Raw genomic sequence first — 19,965 nt, forward strand, 5'->3', positions numbered from 1 at the left:
CTTTGTCTGAATTGTTGGTGCAGCGACGGCCTGGTACGAGATTCATGCTCTCGCTCCCTCTGTGGGAACCAGCCCCACTGCGTGTGCCCATCATTGAGACTGATGGCAACGGGCCAGTGGCATCGGCAGACCTGGAGGTGCCACCGTGCTTTTAGGGAACACGCAGTCTGCGGTGCGGGGCGTTTGGCTGTAGTCAGAAAAAAACCAAAAGCTCTGAATACAAAACGCAGAGCCCTTTGGTGTGGTGAGATGCGTATAGGGTCAGAGTGCCGTTTTTCCTCTTCCTCTTCCGCCTGCTGCCTGTGCGACCTGTCACCTGTCCTAGCCTCCGAGGGCTGCCCTGCAAAATGGGGGTGGAAACCCCTGCCTGGCAGACATCCCTGGGGCTGTGGCAGTCTTTCATGAACGTGCTTGTGACCCTGCCCGTGGGGCGAACCCTCGCTGCTGACCTTCCACGACCCGCCTTTTTCACTTCGCTGTTCCCTCCTCTCAACTCCCCAGCCCCCGACGCCACACCCGCTGCTCTCAGCCACAGCCAGCTGTAGTGGCTCCCTGGCTGTGCTCTGCTCTCATCCCCTCGGGACCACACAGGTGCTCTGCCTGCTGCTCCGAGTCCCCTCTCCTGCGTGCTTCACCTGGAAACCCCTGCCAGCCCTTTAGGACCCAGGTCGGGGTCCTCTCCCTTCCTCACGTTTCCTGCTTCTGCGTCTCTGCTGCATGGGAGCCTGGCCCCCACCTCTCCCCTCCTTAACATCACCTTGTAGCTGTGACCCTTGGGTGAGAGCCCGCACTGAGACACAGGTGCCTCGCTGGCCTGCCCTGCCCCCCACTCCTCCTGTCCTCTCAGTGCTGTCAGATGTGGGCGCCTGGAAGATGAGAAATGGAAGGATGAGAGCATGGATGGGGAGCGGTGATAGGTGTGAATGCGCTTGGTGAGTGCTGGGTGAACGTACGGGACGATGATTAGCAGGCATTTTCACAGGCGTGTGTGTTGAGGCAGGTGTTTTCACAGGTGTGTGTGTTGAAGCAGGTGTTTTCACAGGAGTGTGTGTTGAGGCAGGTATTTTCACAGATGTGTGTCGAGGCAGGTGTTTTCATAAGTGTGTTGAGGCAGTGTTTTCACAGATGTGTGTTGAGGCAGGTGTTTTCATAAGTGTGTGTGTTGAGGCAGTGTTTTCACAGGTGTGTGTCGAGGCAGGTGTTTTCACAGGGGTGTGTGTTTTTAGGCCGACATTTTCACAGATGTGTGTTGAGGCAGGTGTTTTCATAAGTGTGTTTGTTGAGGCAGTGTTTTCACAGGTGTGTGTGTTTTTAGGCTGACATTTTCACAGGGGTGTGTGTTTTGAGGCTGACGTTTCCACAGGGGTGTGTGTTGAGGCCAACATTTTCACAGGCGTGTGTGTTTTGAGGCATGTGTTTCACAGGTGTGTGTGTTGAGGCAGGTGTTTTCACAGGGGTGTGTGTTTTGAGGCCGACATTTTCACAGGGGTGCGTGTTTCGAGGCAGACGTTTTCACAGGGGTGTGTGTTTTGAGGCCGACATTTTCACAGGGGTGTGTGTTTCGAGGCAGGTGTTTTCACAGGGGTGTGTGTTTTGAGGCTGACGTTTCCACAGGGGTGTGTGTTGAGGCCAACATTTTCACAGGCGTGTGTGTTTTGAGGCATGTGTTTCACAGGTGTGTGTGTTGAGGCAGGTGTTTTCACAGGGGTGTGTGTTGAGGCAGGTGTTTTCACAGGGGTGTGTGTTTTGAGGCCGACATTTTCACAGGGGTGTGTGTTTCGAGGCAGGTGTTTTCACAGGGGTGTGTGTTTTGAGGCAGGCTCCACCTCGGAGAAGAGGAGCCCTGGGCAGAGACAGAGGTCCCGCTCCCACGACTCTGCATCCTCAGGCCTGTCCTCCCACCACTCGGTGTCCTCAAAGGTGTCCGGTAAGTGTCCCAGTGGGAAGGGCCCCCAGTTGCGCTGGTTTTGTGAGAGTTCAGAGGTTGATAAAGAGAGCCTTTATTTTTGCCTAGAACTGGAAAGAGAGGGGAATTGAGAGGAAGTGGACTTCCTAGAAAATAAACGTTTTTCTGGACTGGGGTGCAGGGACCTGAGGTTTGGCAGCACCATGGGGTTCTGTGGCCCCTTTCCTGGGGGAAGATTGGGGACCGTCCTGTTCAGTGGCCTGTGTGGGGCGGAAGCAGAGAGCCATCTCCTTGGGGCCCCCAGGTGTGGATAATCAGAGGAGAGGAGCTAGGTGCAGCGTCTCGTAGAGGCTGCAGGCGTGGAAGGGTGGACGCAAGGCTTCCCTGGGGGAAGCAGCCTGCGCCCGGGGTTCACAGACCAGGGTGCGGGAGAGGGGATGTGGATAAAATGCCCCAGGTCTCTGCCCTCAGGGACACCTGGGTCTCCAGGAGCAGCTAGGACCCGCACATAGTATCAGAAGCATTTATTGAGAACCTACCTGTGTCTGAATCCAGGTGTTAAAGGGAGACTAGACACGGACCGGCTCCCAGAGCCTGCACGGTCCCTCGTGAACCATGCTGTGTTGCAGTGCTTTCTCTGCACAGATACTCACACAGAGAGCGTGACGGTTGCATGTAGGAAGTAATCTTGTCTCGGGTGGGGGTACTGAAAGAGTGGGGGGGCAGTCACTGCAGATCTCAGACATCTGCTGACCTTTGACTGGGCCTTGGAGGAGGAGGTGTCGCAGGTGGAGGAGGAGGTCTGGTGGATGGAGAAGGTATTCCAGGTAGAGGAAACTTCACAGGATAAGGGTGCTCAGAGCATAGAGGTGCAGTGGTGCTTGGGGGCAGCGAGGGGCCCCGAGGGGGCTCAGGGTGGGGGTGGGGGCCTGGGGGTTGTGAGGTGAAGGTGTGTTAGTGCAGAGCAGGCCCTGGGGTTGGCCCCCTCCTCCCGCAGATCAGGGCAGGGATTGGAAAGGAGAGGCCTCTGAGGTGGTGCTCAGGGGGGGGCAGGGCGGCCGTGGGCCACGTCATACCATGTGGGTGTCACTGCCCTCCCCTCAGTGGGTCTGGGTTTGTCACAGGACAAGAGAGGCTATACTACCTCCCCCGTGGTGCGATTTCGTTGCCAGAAAGGCCCAGCGATGGCCCCGGGAAGGTAGTTTGTGCCGCAGGAGCAGGCGGCCGGCAGGGTTCAGGACGGGCCCTTCCTGGCCTGTGACCGACAGGTTCATCTCTCCCCAGGCTCCGCGCTCGGTGGCGAGACCTCGGCCCAGCCTGGGGGGCCCTGGCAGGGGGAGCGGGCCCCGTCCCCACAGCCCTGCGGCTCGTCAGAGGAGGGCAGGGCCCCTGGTGACAGCCGGGGGCCACCGTCAGTCACGAGCAGACACAGCCCCGGGCTGGCCGTGCCGCCCGATCCCGGCCTCAGGACCAGCCAGAGGGGCGCGCAGGCGCCGGCCGCCGCCCCGGGCCCGTCGTCCTCCTCCGCGGCCCCGGCCCCGCAGGCCCCCCAGTGCGCCCTGAGCGCGGCCTGCCAGCACCCGCCCGTGGTCTTCCTGCCCAAGCTGGTGTACGACGTGGTCACGGCCACGGACAGCGCCGGCCTGCCCAAGGTCACCTCGCTGCTGCCCTGCCAGTCGGTCACGTGGGCCAGCTCCTTCCGCCCGCTGCTCAGCAAGACGATGACGTGCACGGAGCAGTCCCTGTACTACCGGCAGTGGACGGTGCCCCGGCCCAGCCACATGGACTACGGCCTCCGCGCCGAGGGCCACCCCGACAGCTTCCACCCGCGCCGGCTGCTGCTCAGCGGGCCCCCGCAGGTGGGTGCGCGCCGCCTGCCGCGGCCTGGACTGGGGGGGCGGGGTTCTTATGCTCAGGCCGAGGGGCTGTCGTTCCCGTGGCAGCAGCTGCTGGGATGGCCACCCCGTGGGCAGGGGGACGGAGCGCAGGGCCTGGGTGGCTCCCGCCCTCTCACCTTAGTTTCCTCTTACACGATGTGGGCTGGGGGTGGGGGGACGCTCCAGGGTGCTTTTGCTCCTGCAAAGTGTGACTCTGTGGTTCCCACCTGTTTCATTCGGCCCCCGTGGGGCCAGTCCGTGTGCTTTGCTGACGTGAACCCTTGAAGACCTGGGTGCAGCGTGACAGGGAGGCCGGAGGGTGGTCAGCGTCCCAGCCCTATTTCCCCGACAACGGAAGACCGTTTCAAACCTGTCAGATGGCAAAAATATTCACGTTAGGAATGTCAAGTACCGTGAAGAGGATTGTAGGGGGGTATCTGGTCTTGGAAGGGGCTTTGCCCGCGCAGTGCAGAGGTGGAAGGTGGGCCCTGGAATGGGCTCCCTGGGGTCAGATTCTGACTTAAACGTCCCCTGATGCCCTCGGTGGGTCCCAGCCGTGCCGGTGCCTCTGTGTCCTCAGCTGAGAACGGGGACAACAGTCATCCCTAAATCGCAGAAATGAGAGCATCCATGAGAGGCCCACCGCAGGACACCTAGACGTGGCCTGACGCTCGGCGTCCCCCGTTGGCCTCACCAACATCGTCACTGTCACAGTTCACGAGGGGCCGCCTCCTGCCTGAACGTGTTCATCTTCAGGAACCTATTCCAAGAACTAGAAACGCACACAACGAGGTCTAAGAATGCTCCTTTCAGTATGGTTTCCGGTCGTGAAAAACACCTGGGAACGATTCCGTGGGTCAAGGTTGGCTGAATAAATTCGGCCCAGTCATGACAGGGAGCCCTAGAAAATTGGAGGTGGATTTCCGTCGACGAGCACTGAATTCTCCCTAAGCTAGTTAACGTTTTAAAACGTCGCAGAATAATATATCTATATATAGTGTAATATCAATGAGGAAGAAATCAGCGTGTGTGCACGGTCTGTGAGTGAACAGCCTGAAGCAGCCTCTGACAGAACAGCCAGTAAATCATTATCCGGGGGAGGGGAGTGGGATTTGCAAATATTCTTCTTCGTTATTGATCTGTATTGCTTGAACTTTTCAACGAGCATTTATTGTTGTAATTATTTTTAAAACAGGAAAAAAATGTTTTAAAAAATGAAATGACAGCTCCTCCCTCCCCTCATATTACTTGGTGTCATCCGTCTTGACGACGTTTGCGTCACTGCGAAGGGGAAAATCGTATTTTGTTCTGTTAGTAAGGTTGAGTATTTTTATTTATTGGTCATCGGTGCATTTTGTACGGTGGTTTTTCTGGTCTCTTTTTCCGTGAGGCCATTTGACTTTTTCCTGTTGTAGATGCGCTTTGGAGATGATAGATTTTAGCCCTTTGTCATATAGGTGCTGTAGAGATTTTCTCTGACGCTCCCCCTGGTCGTGTTTCCTATTTCCTTTTTAAGTTACCCGCATTCATCAGCATTTGCTGAGTACTTACAGTGACCCGGGCATTGCACTGAGAAGTTGGAAGGCGCAGTCCTCGAGCAAAGGGGGCGGGGAGGGAGGGGAACCTTCTAGGGTACCCAGCTGGTGCTCATTTAACCGCTTGTGACCAAAATAAACCTACAACCAGCAGTAGACTCTCCTAGAACTCTGCCCAGGGAGCAGGGGACTCGATGTGATGAGAAAGAGAAAGAAGAGGAAAACCATTTTCTTTTTTTTTCCTGGACTTAGCAGGAGATGCTAACTTTTTATGTCTTGTCCAATGAATTTTGTTTCCTCACTGCGATGTATGGATTAAGACAAGAATAGCAATTTGCAATGCGCAAGACTCTTAAGAGATTATGTCTTATATCGGCAGTTTATTTTCTCCGAAGCAAACTTTCTTTTCCTTGTGATAAAGTCCCGTTTCTAACAGCTTGAGAAATGTGGCCGGTCAAAGCCAGAGACGCCTGTGTGGTGATTTATAAGCAGCAGCGTCCCATGATCCGGGAAGTTCACCTGTCCGCCCGCCACGCTTCGTTAGGCCGCGTTTCCCCTCCAAGGTCGAAGCCTCCCCCGGCTCTCGTTTAAATTAGGCGAGGGCTTTAAAAGAGGGAGACGAAAACCGGTGCCAATTTCCCTGTGCTCGCAGGTCGGGAAGACGGGCGCCTACCTGCAGTTCCTCAGCATGCTGTCCAGGATGCTCGTTCGGCTGACGGAGGTGGATGTTTATGATGAAGAAGAGATCAATATCAGTGAGTTCCCCTTTGGCGGCACTGGGGCTTGGAGTCGTCCTTAATCAGTTCCTCAGGTGACTTTGTGTCTGTTCTCAGGTTCATGGGCAGGCTGCCCCCGAGGGCCTGGGGGATGCTTGGATCTTTCCTGGTGCTCATTTTGCTCAATATCAGGGTAGCGCCTGGGAGGCCTCGGTGGGATAAAGTTACTATGCTAAAAACAACCACTGTTGACTGAGTTAGGTCCCAGTGTCAGGCGCTATGCTAGGCACCCTGCAGAAGTTGCCACATTTAACTTTCTCTGGAACGCCATTGGTTGTTCCTGGTGAGTGATGAGCTTGATCCATTTTCCTGGAAGTAACCTGCCCCGCAGCCCAGCAGGGGTGGCAGAGCTGGAACAAACCTGGGTCTGATTGCTGCCTCTAGAAAGTGGGAATGACCATCAGGGAGGTTTCCCCCTCGGCAGCGGAGCACGTAGGTCAGTATCGTGGGGCAAAGTGGGAATGGCCCTTCCTCCTCGTTTACGGAACAGGGTTTACCCTGATGGCGGGGTGGCCCTCGGTCAGCTGCTTATGCTGTCACAGAACGTGGCCTCCAGGGCCTTCCCCCAGGAGTCTTCCAGTGGCTCATGAACTTGGTCTGGTGAACAAGTTGCTGTTTGGGGAATTAAAATTTGTTAAGGCATTCTCAAGGGAACCAGTAAGCTGCACTGGCATCTGAACAGAACTTCTGCAAGCTCATAGCTCTGGCCGGCGTGGCTCAGTTGGTTGGAGCGTCATCCTGTAAACGAAAAGTTGTGAGTTCAATCCCTGGTCCGGGCAGGTGCGATGCCCGGTCCCAGCGCGTACGGGAGGCAACCAATCGATGCTTCTCTTGTGCGTGGATATTTCTCTCTCTCTCTAAAAGCAATGGAAAGATGTCCTCAGGTGGGGATTAAAAAAATTTAAAAATTATATATATTTCAGGTGTACGATTTGATATATGTACCTGCTATGGCATCATCACCACAATCAAGCTAATTAATAGAACCACACCCTCACATGGTTGCCGGGTTCACTGCAGCCTTATTCACAGTAGTCAGGGTGCGCAGAAAATCGTGTGCTGCCCACGGAGGGGTTAATGGCCGTCTGCAGATGAGCGGGTCAGGGAAAGGCAGACCGACTGTTATGGAGCCTTGAAAAAGAGCGCGGTCCTGCCGTGTTCACGCTCAGCATTGCTTCAGTTTGGGAGAACGCTGAGAGCCGGGAAGCCCGCCCAGCCCCGGTCTTGCCTTTGAAGGAAAGAGGCCCTTCCGGCTCTGAGTCTCCGCGGTCCCCCACGGTTTGGAACTGTATTTCAGGTGGAAATCTACTGTGTGTCAGATGAGAACAGGCCTGTCGAGTTTCTGTCTCCTCCTTTCTTGGAGATACCAGTAATGAAGGCAGGCTTTGAACCCAGTTGGTTAAACTTCGAAGCCCATTTTGTTAAATACTGTTATCATCCTGGTTTTCTCTTCGGGAAGACCTGGGTAATTCCTGTTCTGCAGGGTGCGGTGACCATTAAATGACATTACACACGTGACATGCTGAGCTCCTACAAATGCACAATAGACATTCCTCTCCCTCTTCTTCCCTCTTCCTCCTCCCGGTGGACATGCCCTCTGCCCGTGTTTGCGGTGGAGAAGGAGAGAGAGATGTATGTGATCCATACAGAATCAGTATGTTACGTAATTTAACTTGGACCAACCGGACCTCCTTTAACCTTCTGACCAACAAGCATTTAGTGAGCCCCATAGACTACACCAATCATAATGGAAGCTGGTACGTCAAATGGAAAGGAGAGGCGTGGCCCATGAGTGGTGCTGGCATTCACGGGAAGAAAGCAATGAACTTGAGCTCTTAGAAGAGGCTTTCCAGGGATGCCAGGGTTGGAGCTGGGCCATGTTGGCTGGGTAGTGTTTAGCTGTAAGAACAAGAACCCCCATGAAGTTCCACAGGCTCTGGGAACCAGTGTGGTGTATTTGGGGGGTGGGGACGGGGAGAAGCCCAGAGCACAGGGAGGGGCAGATGTGCTGGGAGGAGCTGGAGTTGCTGTGGGGGTCGGAAGAACAAAGGCACCTCATAGCGAATGCAGTCTAAGGCTGTTCTCCTGGATAGAGAGTGACTTGTGTGTGCCTTCTTGCCTTCACAGAACAGTCCTGGGAGTGGGATATGAGCCAGAGACACTGGCGTCCCCCCAGGGACCACCCCCCCCAGACTCAGTAACAATTCCACCCTGCGCATCATCCTTGTGCACATCTAAAGCCGTTCCCTCCTCTTCTTCGGTCCCATTTCTGTGTCTCTCCCAACTTGTAGACCTCAGAGAGGAGTCCGATTGGCGCTACCTGCAGCTCAGTGACCTCTGGCCGGACCTGGAGCTCTTCAAGAAGCTGCCCTTCGATTACGTCATCCACGACCCCAAGTACGAGGACGCCAGCCTGATCTGTTCTCGGCGTCACAGCATAAAGCGCGAAGGTCAGACTTCAGGGCCCCCAGAGAACATGGGAGCGGCTGCTTAGAGGAACGAGCCGAGTTTTGTTAGCAATGAACGTGGTTATCTAGAGGTGATGAATTCATCAGCGGTGCCCAGAGCTGAGGCCAGCACCTCCCCGACGAGGAAGGGCTCTTCCTGAAACCCAGGAAGGAGGCCTCACTGCCCAGCGAGTGCTGAGGACGATGAGGAACGCTGGCTGTTTGTCACGGGCAGAATATTCTGAAGGTCCTGGTTAACAGAGGATACAAGACACGGATCTTTGTTTATGAATTTGGCTTGTGGTAACAAAATGGTCGTCGTGCCCTCTCCTTCCCCCGTCTGTTGTTTCTCCCTCCTCCTTCAGGGGCCATTGACTGTCACTGTTTATGGCCCTGCGGTGTTCCAGGGTCACCATCAGCGAGCGTAGAATACCAGTGGCCGGTGTGATTATCAACACTGATAGGGAAGTTCGGTGGGCGCAGTGTGAGAGGAGACTATCGCCAGTGTCTCTTCCACACCAATAATTTTACCTCCGTGGCTCACCGAACAGAGCACCGTCTCTGCGGGGTCCTTTGCGTGGACTTGTCTCTAATGACAGTTCCGTGCTGGAATCTTACTCCTGCATTCCGAGCATCTGTGTGTTGCCTTGGCCATCCGTGTCCTCTGTCACGTAGTGAGCCCTTAACCTTCCCAGGCTCACGAGGAAGAGGACACGTGAACAGTAGCCGTTTATCCCGTTTCTGACCCGCGGGGTCCCTCAGGGCCCAGGTGGGCGAGGGCTGTCCCAGGCGACCCCCGCAGATCTCGTGGCAGCGTTGGAGCGGACAGGGTGGGGGAATGTCCGCTCTCCTCTGCTGCTCTGTAATGCTGGGGTGTCCTGCAGACAGAGGGACGCCCAGGAAGCTGGAGGACCCCTACATGCGGCGCCAGACGACGCGCATGCGGCTGTCCAAGTACGCGGCGTACAACACGTACCACCACTGCGGGCAGTGCCACCAGTACATGGGCTTCCACCCCCGCCACCAGGTAGGCCGCCTGGGTTGCACCTTGGCCTGTGCTGTGGTTTCGCTGTCTGTGTGTTCGTTCTGGAGTGCGAGATGGAAAGTTCTGGAAGCCCTTGCTTCCTGGACTACTTGCACCCTCCCTTCCCTTCAATAATCTGTGGAATCACTGCCAACACTACCGAGCACGGATTCTCCAGGGTTACAGGTTCATGAGCAGCAAGGTGAACTGACGGCAGGCGTGTTAGGTTTATTTATGCCCTAGCAATTCCAACAGGCCGCGCAGCAGACACCCCCCGAGTGCTCAGTAGTGGGCTGGCCAAAAAGTCTGTTTACTGTTTTCCATAAAATAAAAGACACATTTTTCATGTTTACCAATAACATTACTGATTTGGATATTTTGAGTACATCAGCTGTCTCCCGCTATTGGCTTCTAGTGGGCAGAAGTCAGGGGGCTGCTAAACACCTTCCAATGCGTAAGGCAGCCCCACAGCACAGAATGATTTGGCCAAAATGTCAGCAGTACCAAGAAATGTCAGAAACCACCTTTGACACGTTCCATCAGTCACAGCACCTTCCCCATACACTGCACGTATCTTCTTCTTCATTTCAGTTACATCTTTACCTTTCTCGGAATAACAAAGCATAATATGCTGGAAATGTTGCGTGTTTTCTTCCATCTTCAATATTAAAATGGCTGCACAAGAGTTCACCAGTTTTGATAAGTTTAAAAAATGCATGCAGATATGACAGCTGTCACAATACAATCTAACAGTATTGTTTTTTATGGAGTTAAAGACCACTAAGCACTGCTAGAGCCATCCTATGGAAAAAACTAAATGGGCTTTTTGGGCCAACCCATCATGTACCGGATGCGCGCACACAGGTGGATCAGCTTTGTGTCTGGTCTTGTGACTCAGTGTAGCCACAGAGTGATGTGCATGAGCAAAACTTGAGGGTCCTGTGAAGCCCGCCAGAAGAGCGGCGTGGTTGCAGCATGGAAGTGATGTAGGTAGAAAGGGATGCACATTTACTGAGCACCTACTATGCACCAGGCAATCTGCTAGGCACTTGTATATCTCAGTACTTCCCCACCTGTGTATGTGGTAGGAAATGTCATTGGCTCCAGACACTGGCCCAGGGCTCGGGCTGTCCCAGGCCCTGGCGCGTCCCCTGAACCAGTCTTTGTTCAAGCTGCACCTGTCATCCATTCCAGGAGCACTGGTTAGGAACTGTCCTGCCTCGTTCCTTATTTAATCCTCACTAAAACCCCATGAGGCGTTAGTGTTATCCCCATTTTATAAACGAAGAGACTGTCTTGGGCGGGAGCACAGGAGAAGGCTTTGAAGAATGAAGCAGTGCCAAGGGGTCAAGGCAGTTAGAAGGAGAGGGGACTGCGTGTGCAGTGGAGGGCAGACCTGGGGGCTCCGGGGGGATTGGCAGTGACTGTAATCGGGTGCTGTGGACGTGCCAGGCTGGGTGGTCCCAGGAGAGGAAGCTGCAAAGCTGGGGCAGAGACCAGACCACAGAGGCCTCCACGCTGTGGGGATGGATGTGCACTTTCTCAGCGAGAACTTCAAGGGAGGGCCTGATGCAGGCAAAGCTGCATTTGGAAGTCTCTTCATAGCCCCGTGGAGGTTTTCAGAGGGTCTGCGAGGCTGGTTATTTAGAAGTGGAGAGAGGGTGGGATTTTACACTTAGCATTTCTTTTCAGAACCAAGCAAGGGCAAGGGGAGGAAGGAGCGGGTGGGAGCCAGTCACCCACTTGGGCAGGAAGCAGGTGTACAGGACAGCTCCAGCTCTTGGTTGCCTCCAGAAAGGCCCGGGGCGGCCGTGGCCGGCCTGTCTGTCCGTCCCTTTCACAGAGGGAGCAGCAGACAGTGGTTCTAGTTTTCCCGGGTCATCCGGTCGTGGGCTTAGCTGTCAGTGAAGGAGCACTTGTCCTCCTTTAACACTGATGTTTAAAGACTACGTAGTTTTGCTCTAGGTGTAATTAGAAAGCACGTAGGAATGACTTTTAAAAGAATTGCAAATAATCAGAAATCCCACTTGCTCCAGATAAACTCTCCTGACATTTTCTTTCCCCCTTGGGGAGTTTTGCTTTTGGGCAGAGAAGAATATAGGCAAAAATGTGTTCTCGATTTTGAAATTTAAAGAACTGAAAGAGATGTGAGGGTTTTGGTCACTGTCCCTTCAGAAAGTGTCCCCAGGGACTGCACAGAGGGAGGGAGCGTGGCAGAGGGAGGAGGTGAGCGCGCGGCCAGCTGGCCCGTGGCACCTGGTCTGTGCTCAGACCTGGGGGCCAGAGCTGAGGGGACTTGGCACCGAGCTCCCAGGAGCGCCGCGGGCCGCACACTAGTTCCCTCTGCTCGCTCTGCTCTTTCCCTCATCTCTCAAGACCCTCTGGACCCTTCTGTGAGATTTCCTCCCCAAGTCCAACTCCATCTCTCCCTCCTCTCTGCGCCCCGAGGGCTTAGTGGTTTGGGAGGAGCCACAGGAAGAGTCTAGAGCTCATGCGTCTCCGGGCCTGTCGTTCCGGCGAGTGCACAGGCCACACTGGTTGGTGGGGAGAGGGGGCGGGGAAGGCCCCTCTGTGGGGCCTGAGCCGAGGCCTGCAGGAGGCGTTGCCAGAGAGCAGCTTCAGTGTGAGTGGGGAGGCCTCTTCGGACAAAGTGACCAGAGGCCAGGCTGGACCTGGACACAGGAGGGAGCCCCAGGCCTCTGAATGTCCGTTTCTACCCCCGTAACGGGGGGCTATTGACAGTACCCGCTTCGTAGGATGGTTAATGACAGCACAAAAGGGACAGAGGGCGCTGGGCAGATGGGAGAAGTATACAGGGGTGTTCAGTTCTTTTCATTAATGTGCTGCAACATGTGTGATTATGCAGGATGGGATGGTACGTTCATTAGAACTGAACATGTGATCTAGTTAACCTGGCCCTTGGGGTCTAATCCAGTGTCCAGAGCGCTTGGCACCTCCAGGGGCGTCCCTGGGTGAAGCGCGATCGGGAGAAGGGACAGGATCAGGCTTCGGCCTAGTGGGTGTGGCCCCCAGGAGCAGACCCAGGTGCCCACCCCTCCTACGGTTGCTGCCCTGTGGGTGTCCCCTGCCGTGTGTGGCCACGGCCAGGATGGGCCTGGGGTCTTCTGAGAAGTTACGCCGCACGCTGATGACAAGCTCTGTCCTTTCCCCCTCACACCTCAGCTCTATGAGTCCACCCTGCACGCCTTTGCCTTCTCTTACTCCATGCTAGGAGAGGAGATCCAACTCCATTTCATCATCCCCAAGTCCAAGGAGCACCACTTTGTCTTCAGCCAACCGGGAGGCCAGCTGGAGAGCATGCGGCTGCCCCTCGTCACGGACAAGGTACTGGCTCTGAGCCTGGTGGGTCAGATCAGAGTGGCTGCAGGGGACCACTGAGCTGGGGACCTAGAGACTGTCATTGCCCAGCAAGTCCGGGGCCAGTGGGGTGGGCCGGAGAGACCCATGTGGGGGCAACCTGGAGGAGGCTGGGGAGCAGGAGACTTTGGGGTCACCCAGAGCCACGTTTGAGATTTGCTCCACCAGTTACTAGCTGTGGTATTCAAACTTTCCATGTCAGGTCTCGAGCCTCAGTTTCCTCATCTGCACACCTGGGTGGTAAGCTGGGGGGAGACTTGTTGGCGTAACCGCTGTGAGGCGCCAGCGCAGCCCTGGCAGCTAAGCGCTGAGCAGATGTTCCTCCATCCGCTCTCGTCGCTGCCATGCGCTCTGTCAGGGACCGTGCAGACGGGCCATGGGGGTAGGACAGTGGGACGCCCACGGGACCCGTTACCGGCTCCCGCAATGGCTAGCTCATGGCCCGTCCTGTCCCGTCGTCTGTCCTTCTGCCTTCCTGTGTTACAGGGAAGCAAATCCCAGACACCTTGTCATTGTCACTGAAATGTTGCAGTGTTTATCTCTATGGGAGAATCTTCCTCTTTTGAAGATGTTGTTCTCTTTATTTTTTTTTTTTAAGTTTTTTTTCTTTTGTATTTTTCCCATTACCATTTATCCCCCTTATATCCCCACCCCCAGAATCCCCACATGGTTGTCTCTGTCCGTGAGTCTTTTTGCCTTTCTGCTCAATCCCTTAGCTGTCATCCTGCTCTCTGTCGCCTCTGTGACCACCATTGTGGAGACGCCCCTCGCAGGGGCATGGGAGGGGTGTGTGGCCCTGCCCTGACAGTCTTAGCCAGCTTGCTGTCCTTAACCAGCCCCGCCACCACGAGCCTCGAAGGTGCCGCTTTGCTTCTCCTGAGGAGCAAGACGTCTAGGGTTGAACCTGGCCTTTTAGGCCATTATAAGGCCCTGAAAACATTTGTAAAGTCCCAGAGAGACCTTTACCTGGTCTCCTGCCCCGTGGGCTGGGCTGGGTGGAGCTGAGGTCAAGGAGTTATTTATACTCCCAGCCCCACCCAGTTTGACCAGAACAGGCTGTGAGCACCAGCAGCATCATGGCGGCTTTGGGGGTGCTTAGAGGAATCCACACCAAGTGGGGAGACCCAGCTCAGCCCCAGGGACTTACGTTGAGGGAAGGGTGTAGACCACATAGTGTCTTTCTTTTCCTTTCTTTTTTTCTTTCTTTCTCTTTCTTTCTTTCTTTCTTTCTTTCTTTCTTTCTTTCTTTCTTTCTTTCTCTTTCTTTCTTACTTTCTTTTCCTTCCTTCCTTCCTTCCTTCCTTCCTTCCTTCCTTCCTTCCTTTCTTTTTTAGAAAGAGCAGAACATTTTATTTTCTATGATTTTTATTTTATCTTTAGAGAGAAGGGACGGGGAGGAGAAAGAGAGGGAGAGGAACATCCATGTGAAAGGGAAACATCAATGGCTTGCCTCTTGTACGCACCCCAACTGGGGACCAGACCCACAACCCAGGCACTTGCCCTGACTGGGAATTGAACTGGCAACCTTTCGATTTGCAGGACAACACCCAGCCAACTGAGCCACACTGGTCAGGGCCACGTAATTCCTTATATAAAAGATGCACATCCCACCTGGCTGCTGTGGCTCAGTGGACTAAGCATCTGTCTATGAAGCAATGGGTCGCTGGTTCGATTCCCAGTCAGGGCACATGCCTGGGTTGCACATCAGGTCCCCAGTTGGGGGCGCGAGTGAGAGGCAACCACACAGTGATGTTTCTCTCCCTCTCTCTCTCCTTTTCCCTCTCTCTAAAAACAAATAAATAAAATAAAATAAAGATGCACATCCCAAGCATTTACTTAGCTTCTGATTCTGGGGGCTAGGAGGCTGGGCTCGGTTCTGCTGGGTGGTCATCCTGGGCTGGGCTGAGCTCCCTCATGTCTGCAGTTGGCCCCGGGCCGGCTGAGGCTGGCTGGGCTAGGGTGGTCTCCGTGGGACGCCCGGCTCTGCTCCACGCGGTCTCCCTCCTCCAGCAGGCTTGCTCAGGCCGGTTCCTGGGAGGGCTCAGAGAGAGGGGCAGCCGGCTCAGAACTGGTGCACCATCATTTTTACTGCATTTTACCCGGAAAAGGCCAAGGCTAAGTTGGATTCAAGGAGTCTAGAGACAGACATTTCAGAGAGAGGGGAATCATTGTGACCACACTTAGAAACACTTTCCCTCCTTATGCCTCTACTTTCCAGAGCTTTGAATGTATAAAAAGCCCGACATTCACCCCGACCACTGGCCGCCACGAACACGGGCTCTTTAACCTGTACCACGCGATGGACGGAGCGAGCCACCTGCACGTGCTGGTGGTCAAGGAGTACGAGATGCCTATTTACAAGAAGTACTGGCCCAACCACATCATGCTGGTGCTCCCCAGTATCTTCAACAATGCCGGCATTGGTAGGCACCTTGCACTGTCCTGCTCGGCCAGGTTTCTGATGATGGAGACATGAGAGAATGTCCTAGAGTCGACAGAGTTAAACGTGTTCCTTTCATCCAGCCTTGAGACTTTTAAAGCATGTTAATCTGTTTGAATATTCTTTTCTCTTTGATGTTGGGTTACTGAGTTCATTCACGTTCTTGATTTTTGTTAGAGAAGCAAGGATAAGCAGACAAGTGTATGTGCCCATCCGAGAGGTGGGCTTTGTCCCCTAGAATTCTCCCTCCCAAGTCAACAGCTAAGGGCGAGTGGACGAGCAATGGCGGACAAGGACCGACCGTTGGGGGCTTCTGGCCCTGGGGTGGGACCTCAGTGGGCAGCGCTGTTCCCACCTGGGGCCTCTGCTCTGTGGGACGTCCAGCGGGACAGGCCTGAGTCAGCGGTGGCTGTGCCTCTTGCAGGTGCCGCCCACTTCCTGATCAAGGAGCTGTCCTACCACAACCTGGAGCTGGAGCGGACCCGGCAGGAGGAGCTGGGGATCAGGCCGCAGGACATCTGGCCCTTCATCGTGATTTCCGACGACTCCTGCGTGATGTGGAATGTGGTGGACATCAACGGGGGCGGGGAGAGGAGCAGGTGAGGTGCCGCCCCAGGCCTGCGAGCAAGACGGGGGCGCATGCGCTCTTTCCAGGGGGGATTTCTCCACCACCCCGCGAGGACCGTGGAGGGCACTCTCATTAGAAAGCGCAGCACATAGCGGACAGAGACTCAGATGTGGCGGGCTCACATTCCAAGCTTCACTTAGGAGTTAAAAAATTGTTTTAAAACTTTTATTTTAGAGAGAGGGGAGAGGTGGGAGAAAGGAAGAGAAACATCAATTGGTTGCGTCTCATACACACTCTGACCAGGGCCTGAACCCACAACCCAGGCAGGTGCCCTGACCAAAATCGATTGGAGACCTTTGTGGGACAACACCCAACCCACTGAGCCACACCAGCCAGGGCTGGAATTAAATTTTTAAAAATTTTATTGAAGTATATATAGGAAATCACATCATAGATATTCAACATAAATATATACAAGAGAAAAATATAGACGTGCAGAGTGTCACAGACAGAACACGCCCATTTAACGAACTCCCATGTGAAGAAAGAGACCCTCACCACCCCCAGGACTCCCTCCTGTTGCCTCCCAGCCCCTACCCCCTCCCCCAGGCCAATTCCTCACGCCCGCTTCTATTTTTACTTGCTGTGTGACATCAACTCTTTAGCTTCTAGTTTCAAAGGGGCATTAATACCTGTGCTACAGGTTTGTCGTGGGGGTTAACGAGTCTGGGGGACAATGAGGAGCGCCACGGGGAAAGGGCTCGGTAGATCCAGCTGCACCTCAACATCCCTCACCAAACATTTCCTTGTGAGTTTGCGATTTTGCTCTGAGTGTTCCCGCTCAGGGCTGCCTGATGACTTGGATGGTTTTGGCTTGTTCCTGGGAGAGACCTCAGTACGCTAGCTCACCTCCCAGGTGTTGGTGAGAACCTAATGTAACAAGTCCTGCAGTCCCTGGTCTTCTAGAAAAGAAAGTTCTCTGGGGCACTGAGCGGCCCAGGACTGAGGAGGATGTGATCTTCTTTGCTTGCAATGTTCTTGCTGTGACCCTGCGAGGGCGGGAGCTTGGCCGAGGGCCGGGCCGGGAAGAGGGCTGAGCTTTCCTTCTGCCTTCCTGAGTTTCATTCCGAAACAGCATTGGAAGTCCCAGAGCGTCACATCAAGTGGGGGGGGGGGGTGGGAATTAGCTTAAGTTAAAGAAAAGAAAGCTGGGGTCCAGAAAAGTTGAGCAGCTTGCCTAGGCCCTCATCTGGACCCCATTCTCGTCCCTGACGAGATGGGGTTATGCTTGGGATGTTAGCACCTCTGCAGCTCGATGCATAGAAAACAACGTACAGAAATGACTTTACAGTCTTCTTCTGTGTTAACGCTCCTAAAAAGCCACGTGCTCAGAAGGGAAGCCAAAGAAGCAAAACACATAATCACACAGTACGATGTAAGCCACTAACTAAAGTACCGTGTGAATCCCTGGAGGCTGTCACCCTCCCTGGTCATCAGGTGTCCCTCTCTGTCCTGCCAGACCTCAGACACCATCCTGGGCGGTCTCAGGCATTCACGGGCCACGGCCGCCTCCCCATGCTCCCACGTGGAATTCACAGCAGGAAGCCTCGCGCTTTCCCACCGTTTTACCTTCGAGTCGCAAGCCACGGAGGCGGGGTGGTGTGGCCCGAGGGGGAGAGTGAGGGCGTTGGAGACAGCTGTTCACACCCAGGCTCTGTTCGGGGACACCGCGCAGGTTACTCGCAGCCTCTGTCCCTCATCGGTGACGTGGGCGGGGGTGGCCGCCTACGTCACGGGACTGTCGCGAGGACCGATGATGGCAAATGTGAGGGGCTCAGCCTGGCGCCCGGCCCTCGGCCGTGGCTGGGATGGGTTCCCCCCGCGCCAGCCCCACCCGGCCCTTGAGGGTCAGCCGGAGAGCAGCGTCCTGGCGGCCTGGCCCGGAGGGCCTCGCTCTTCCTTGCACGCCACCCTAGGGACGCCACTCTCCCTCCTTCGCGCAGAGAGCTGTCCTGGGCGGAAAGGAACGTGTCTCTGAAGGACGTCATGCAGCACATAGAGGCGGCCCCCAACATCACCCACTACGCCCTGGTCGGCCTGCGGAAGTGGTCCAGCAAGGCCGGGAGCCGGGAGGTGCGCGAGCCCTTCTCCCGCTGCCACGTGCACGACTTCGTCATCCTGAACGTGGACCTGACCCAGAACGTCCAGTACAACCAGAACCGGTGAGCCTCCCGCCCTGTGGGGACGCCAGCACAGCCCACAGCCGCCCCGGCCCTGCCCTGGCTCTGGCCTGGCCCCCGATTTCAGCTTTAACTCCCCCCCTCCCTCCCTCACCCCCTCCCTCCCTCCCTTCGCTTCTTTCTGTAGTTTTGTTGTATAATTTTGGGGAGGGGAGATCAGCATAAGATTATTCCGCTTCCTTCATGGGTTCACATGATACTTTATTCAGTGTTTACTCTGTGTTTACGTGCTTTGCTTTTTGGCTTCCATTCCGAGCACGTAGCTGGTCAGGAGCGTGAGCACGAAGACGACCGTAAAGTGGTTTCCGTGTGGTGCTTTGCACACGTGGAGCTGCAGAGGTGCTCACAGCCTGAGCGTGGCTCCAACCCTGACGCTTCCCGAGCGTCCCTGCGGCTGGCAGCGGCACACGCCAGGGATGGCCCGTGTAGGGGTGTCGACCTGCTAGGAATCTGGGTGCTGTGACTCACCGGCATGGCAGTGAGCCTTGTCCTCAGCTATAAAAAGTGGCTAATTTTTTTAAACCCTGGGACGATATTTTTCTTTTTGAACAAAGAGACGAAAAGGGTGTTTGTAATGTCTTCACGTGCCTGTGTGGTCAGCAGACAACAGTCCTTGGGGGGTTGACGCCTTGGGGATACCGTGCCCTTCCTGGTGCAGGAGCGTGACGGCCTGTCCTGTTTCCCTCGTTTGCTTTGCCTCTGTGCGCACCCAGAGGAAGGCCGGTGGGGCGGCACCGAGCCTGCTCCCCGCCCCTGTGTCTGGGGCAGGTTGGGGTGTGCCTGGGCGTGAGCAGCACCCCGTCTGACCCGTCCCCTCCTCTGGTTCTGAGCAGCTTCCTGTGCGACGATGTGGACTTCAACCTGCGGGTGCACAGCGCCGGCCTCCTGCTCTGCCGCTTCAACCACTTCAGCGTGATGAAGAAGCAGATCTCGGTGGGCGGGCACCGGTCCTTCCACATCACCTCCAAGGTGGGCAGGCCGGGTGCCGGGCGGGCGGGCGCCCTGCTGGGTCTGCCCCGGCTGCCGTGCATGGTGTGCAGACGGAGGGTGGGAGCTGGCAGGGGGCTGCGTGGTCGCCTTCGAGCCAGTGGGGTAGGCTTGGCCGCTGCCTGGTGTTAGTGAAGGCTTTCAGCCGAGTCCCCCCAGTGGACTCCCGTACACCCCAGTGCTCCCAGGAAGGTCCTGCACACGTCTGCGTCACTGCGCTCTGCGCTCACGTGGCTGGTTTCTCTGCTGGACGGAGCTCTGGGCTGCCGGTGTGGTGCATGGTCTTCTCTGGGCCCCTGGAGCAGTGCCTGGCCAGGTACTGTCTGAACGCACCGACCAGCTAGCTTGAGAGCTGGCTCAGGCCGGCCTCTGGGTGGGGAGAGACAGGACCCACTTGGGTCGGTGCTGGCAGAGCAGGCCTGGAGCTTCAGTGTGGCATCACAGCAAGCCCAGAGCCCCGTGTCTTCAGGAAGGCACGTAGAGCTGGCATCTCCCTGCCTGAAGGTGTCTCACATCCGTGGGCCAGAGCCCTGTTCTCTGTTTTTCACCTCCGTCCACCTTAATATGCCCTGATGACATCAGCCAGTTCTAACACCAGCTGCCTCTTCCAGCCTCTGCCCTTCCTGGTCTCCACTAACTCCTCCGTGGCCACCCTCCCTGGCCTGGGCCAGGTCTGAATTCAGGTATCAGTTCCATCCCCTCCCCGCTTTCTGACCAGCAGCGCTGAGAGTCCCCCTCACATCTTGTACTAACGACCAAGACACTTAAAAGGCCTGCACCTCCAGAC

General features: G+C 55.6%; 1 protein-coding gene across 2 annotated transcripts in view; it reads left to right on the forward strand.

Annotated features, from left to right (window-relative positions):
• Positions 1-19,965, forward strand: part of GREB1 (growth regulating estrogen receptor binding 1) — a 63,703-nt gene that overhangs the window by 40,095 nt on the left and 3,643 nt on the right. The window contains exons 20-29 of one of the 2 annotated variants that reach the window (XM_090280922.1): positions 1,784-1,927; positions 3,191-3,765; positions 5,971-6,073; positions 8,386-8,544; positions 9,426-9,568; positions 12,749-12,910; positions 15,162-15,366; positions 15,808-15,982; positions 17,955-18,173; positions 19,025-19,160. In XM_090280922.1, the coding sequence (XP_090137048.1) occupies positions 1,784-1,927; positions 3,191-3,765; positions 5,971-6,073; positions 8,386-8,544; positions 9,426-9,568; positions 12,749-12,910; positions 15,162-15,366; positions 15,808-15,982; positions 17,955-18,173; positions 19,025-19,160 (2,021 nt within the window). The remainder of the gene's footprint in view (positions 1-1,783; positions 1,928-3,190; positions 3,766-5,970; positions 6,074-8,385; positions 8,545-9,425; positions 9,569-12,748; positions 12,911-15,161; positions 15,367-15,807; positions 15,983-17,954; positions 18,174-19,024; positions 19,161-19,965) is intronic. The other variant, XM_090280923.1, reaches the window with a different exon arrangement.

The sequence above is a fragment of the Furipterus horrens genome, unplaced genomic scaffold, assembly GCF_987537825.1.
Source record: "Furipterus horrens unplaced genomic scaffold, mFurHor1.1.pri manual_scaffold_6, whole genome shotgun sequence".
In the NCBI taxonomy this organism is placed as follows: Eukaryota; Metazoa; Chordata; class Mammalia; order Chiroptera; family Furipteridae; genus Furipterus; species Furipterus horrens.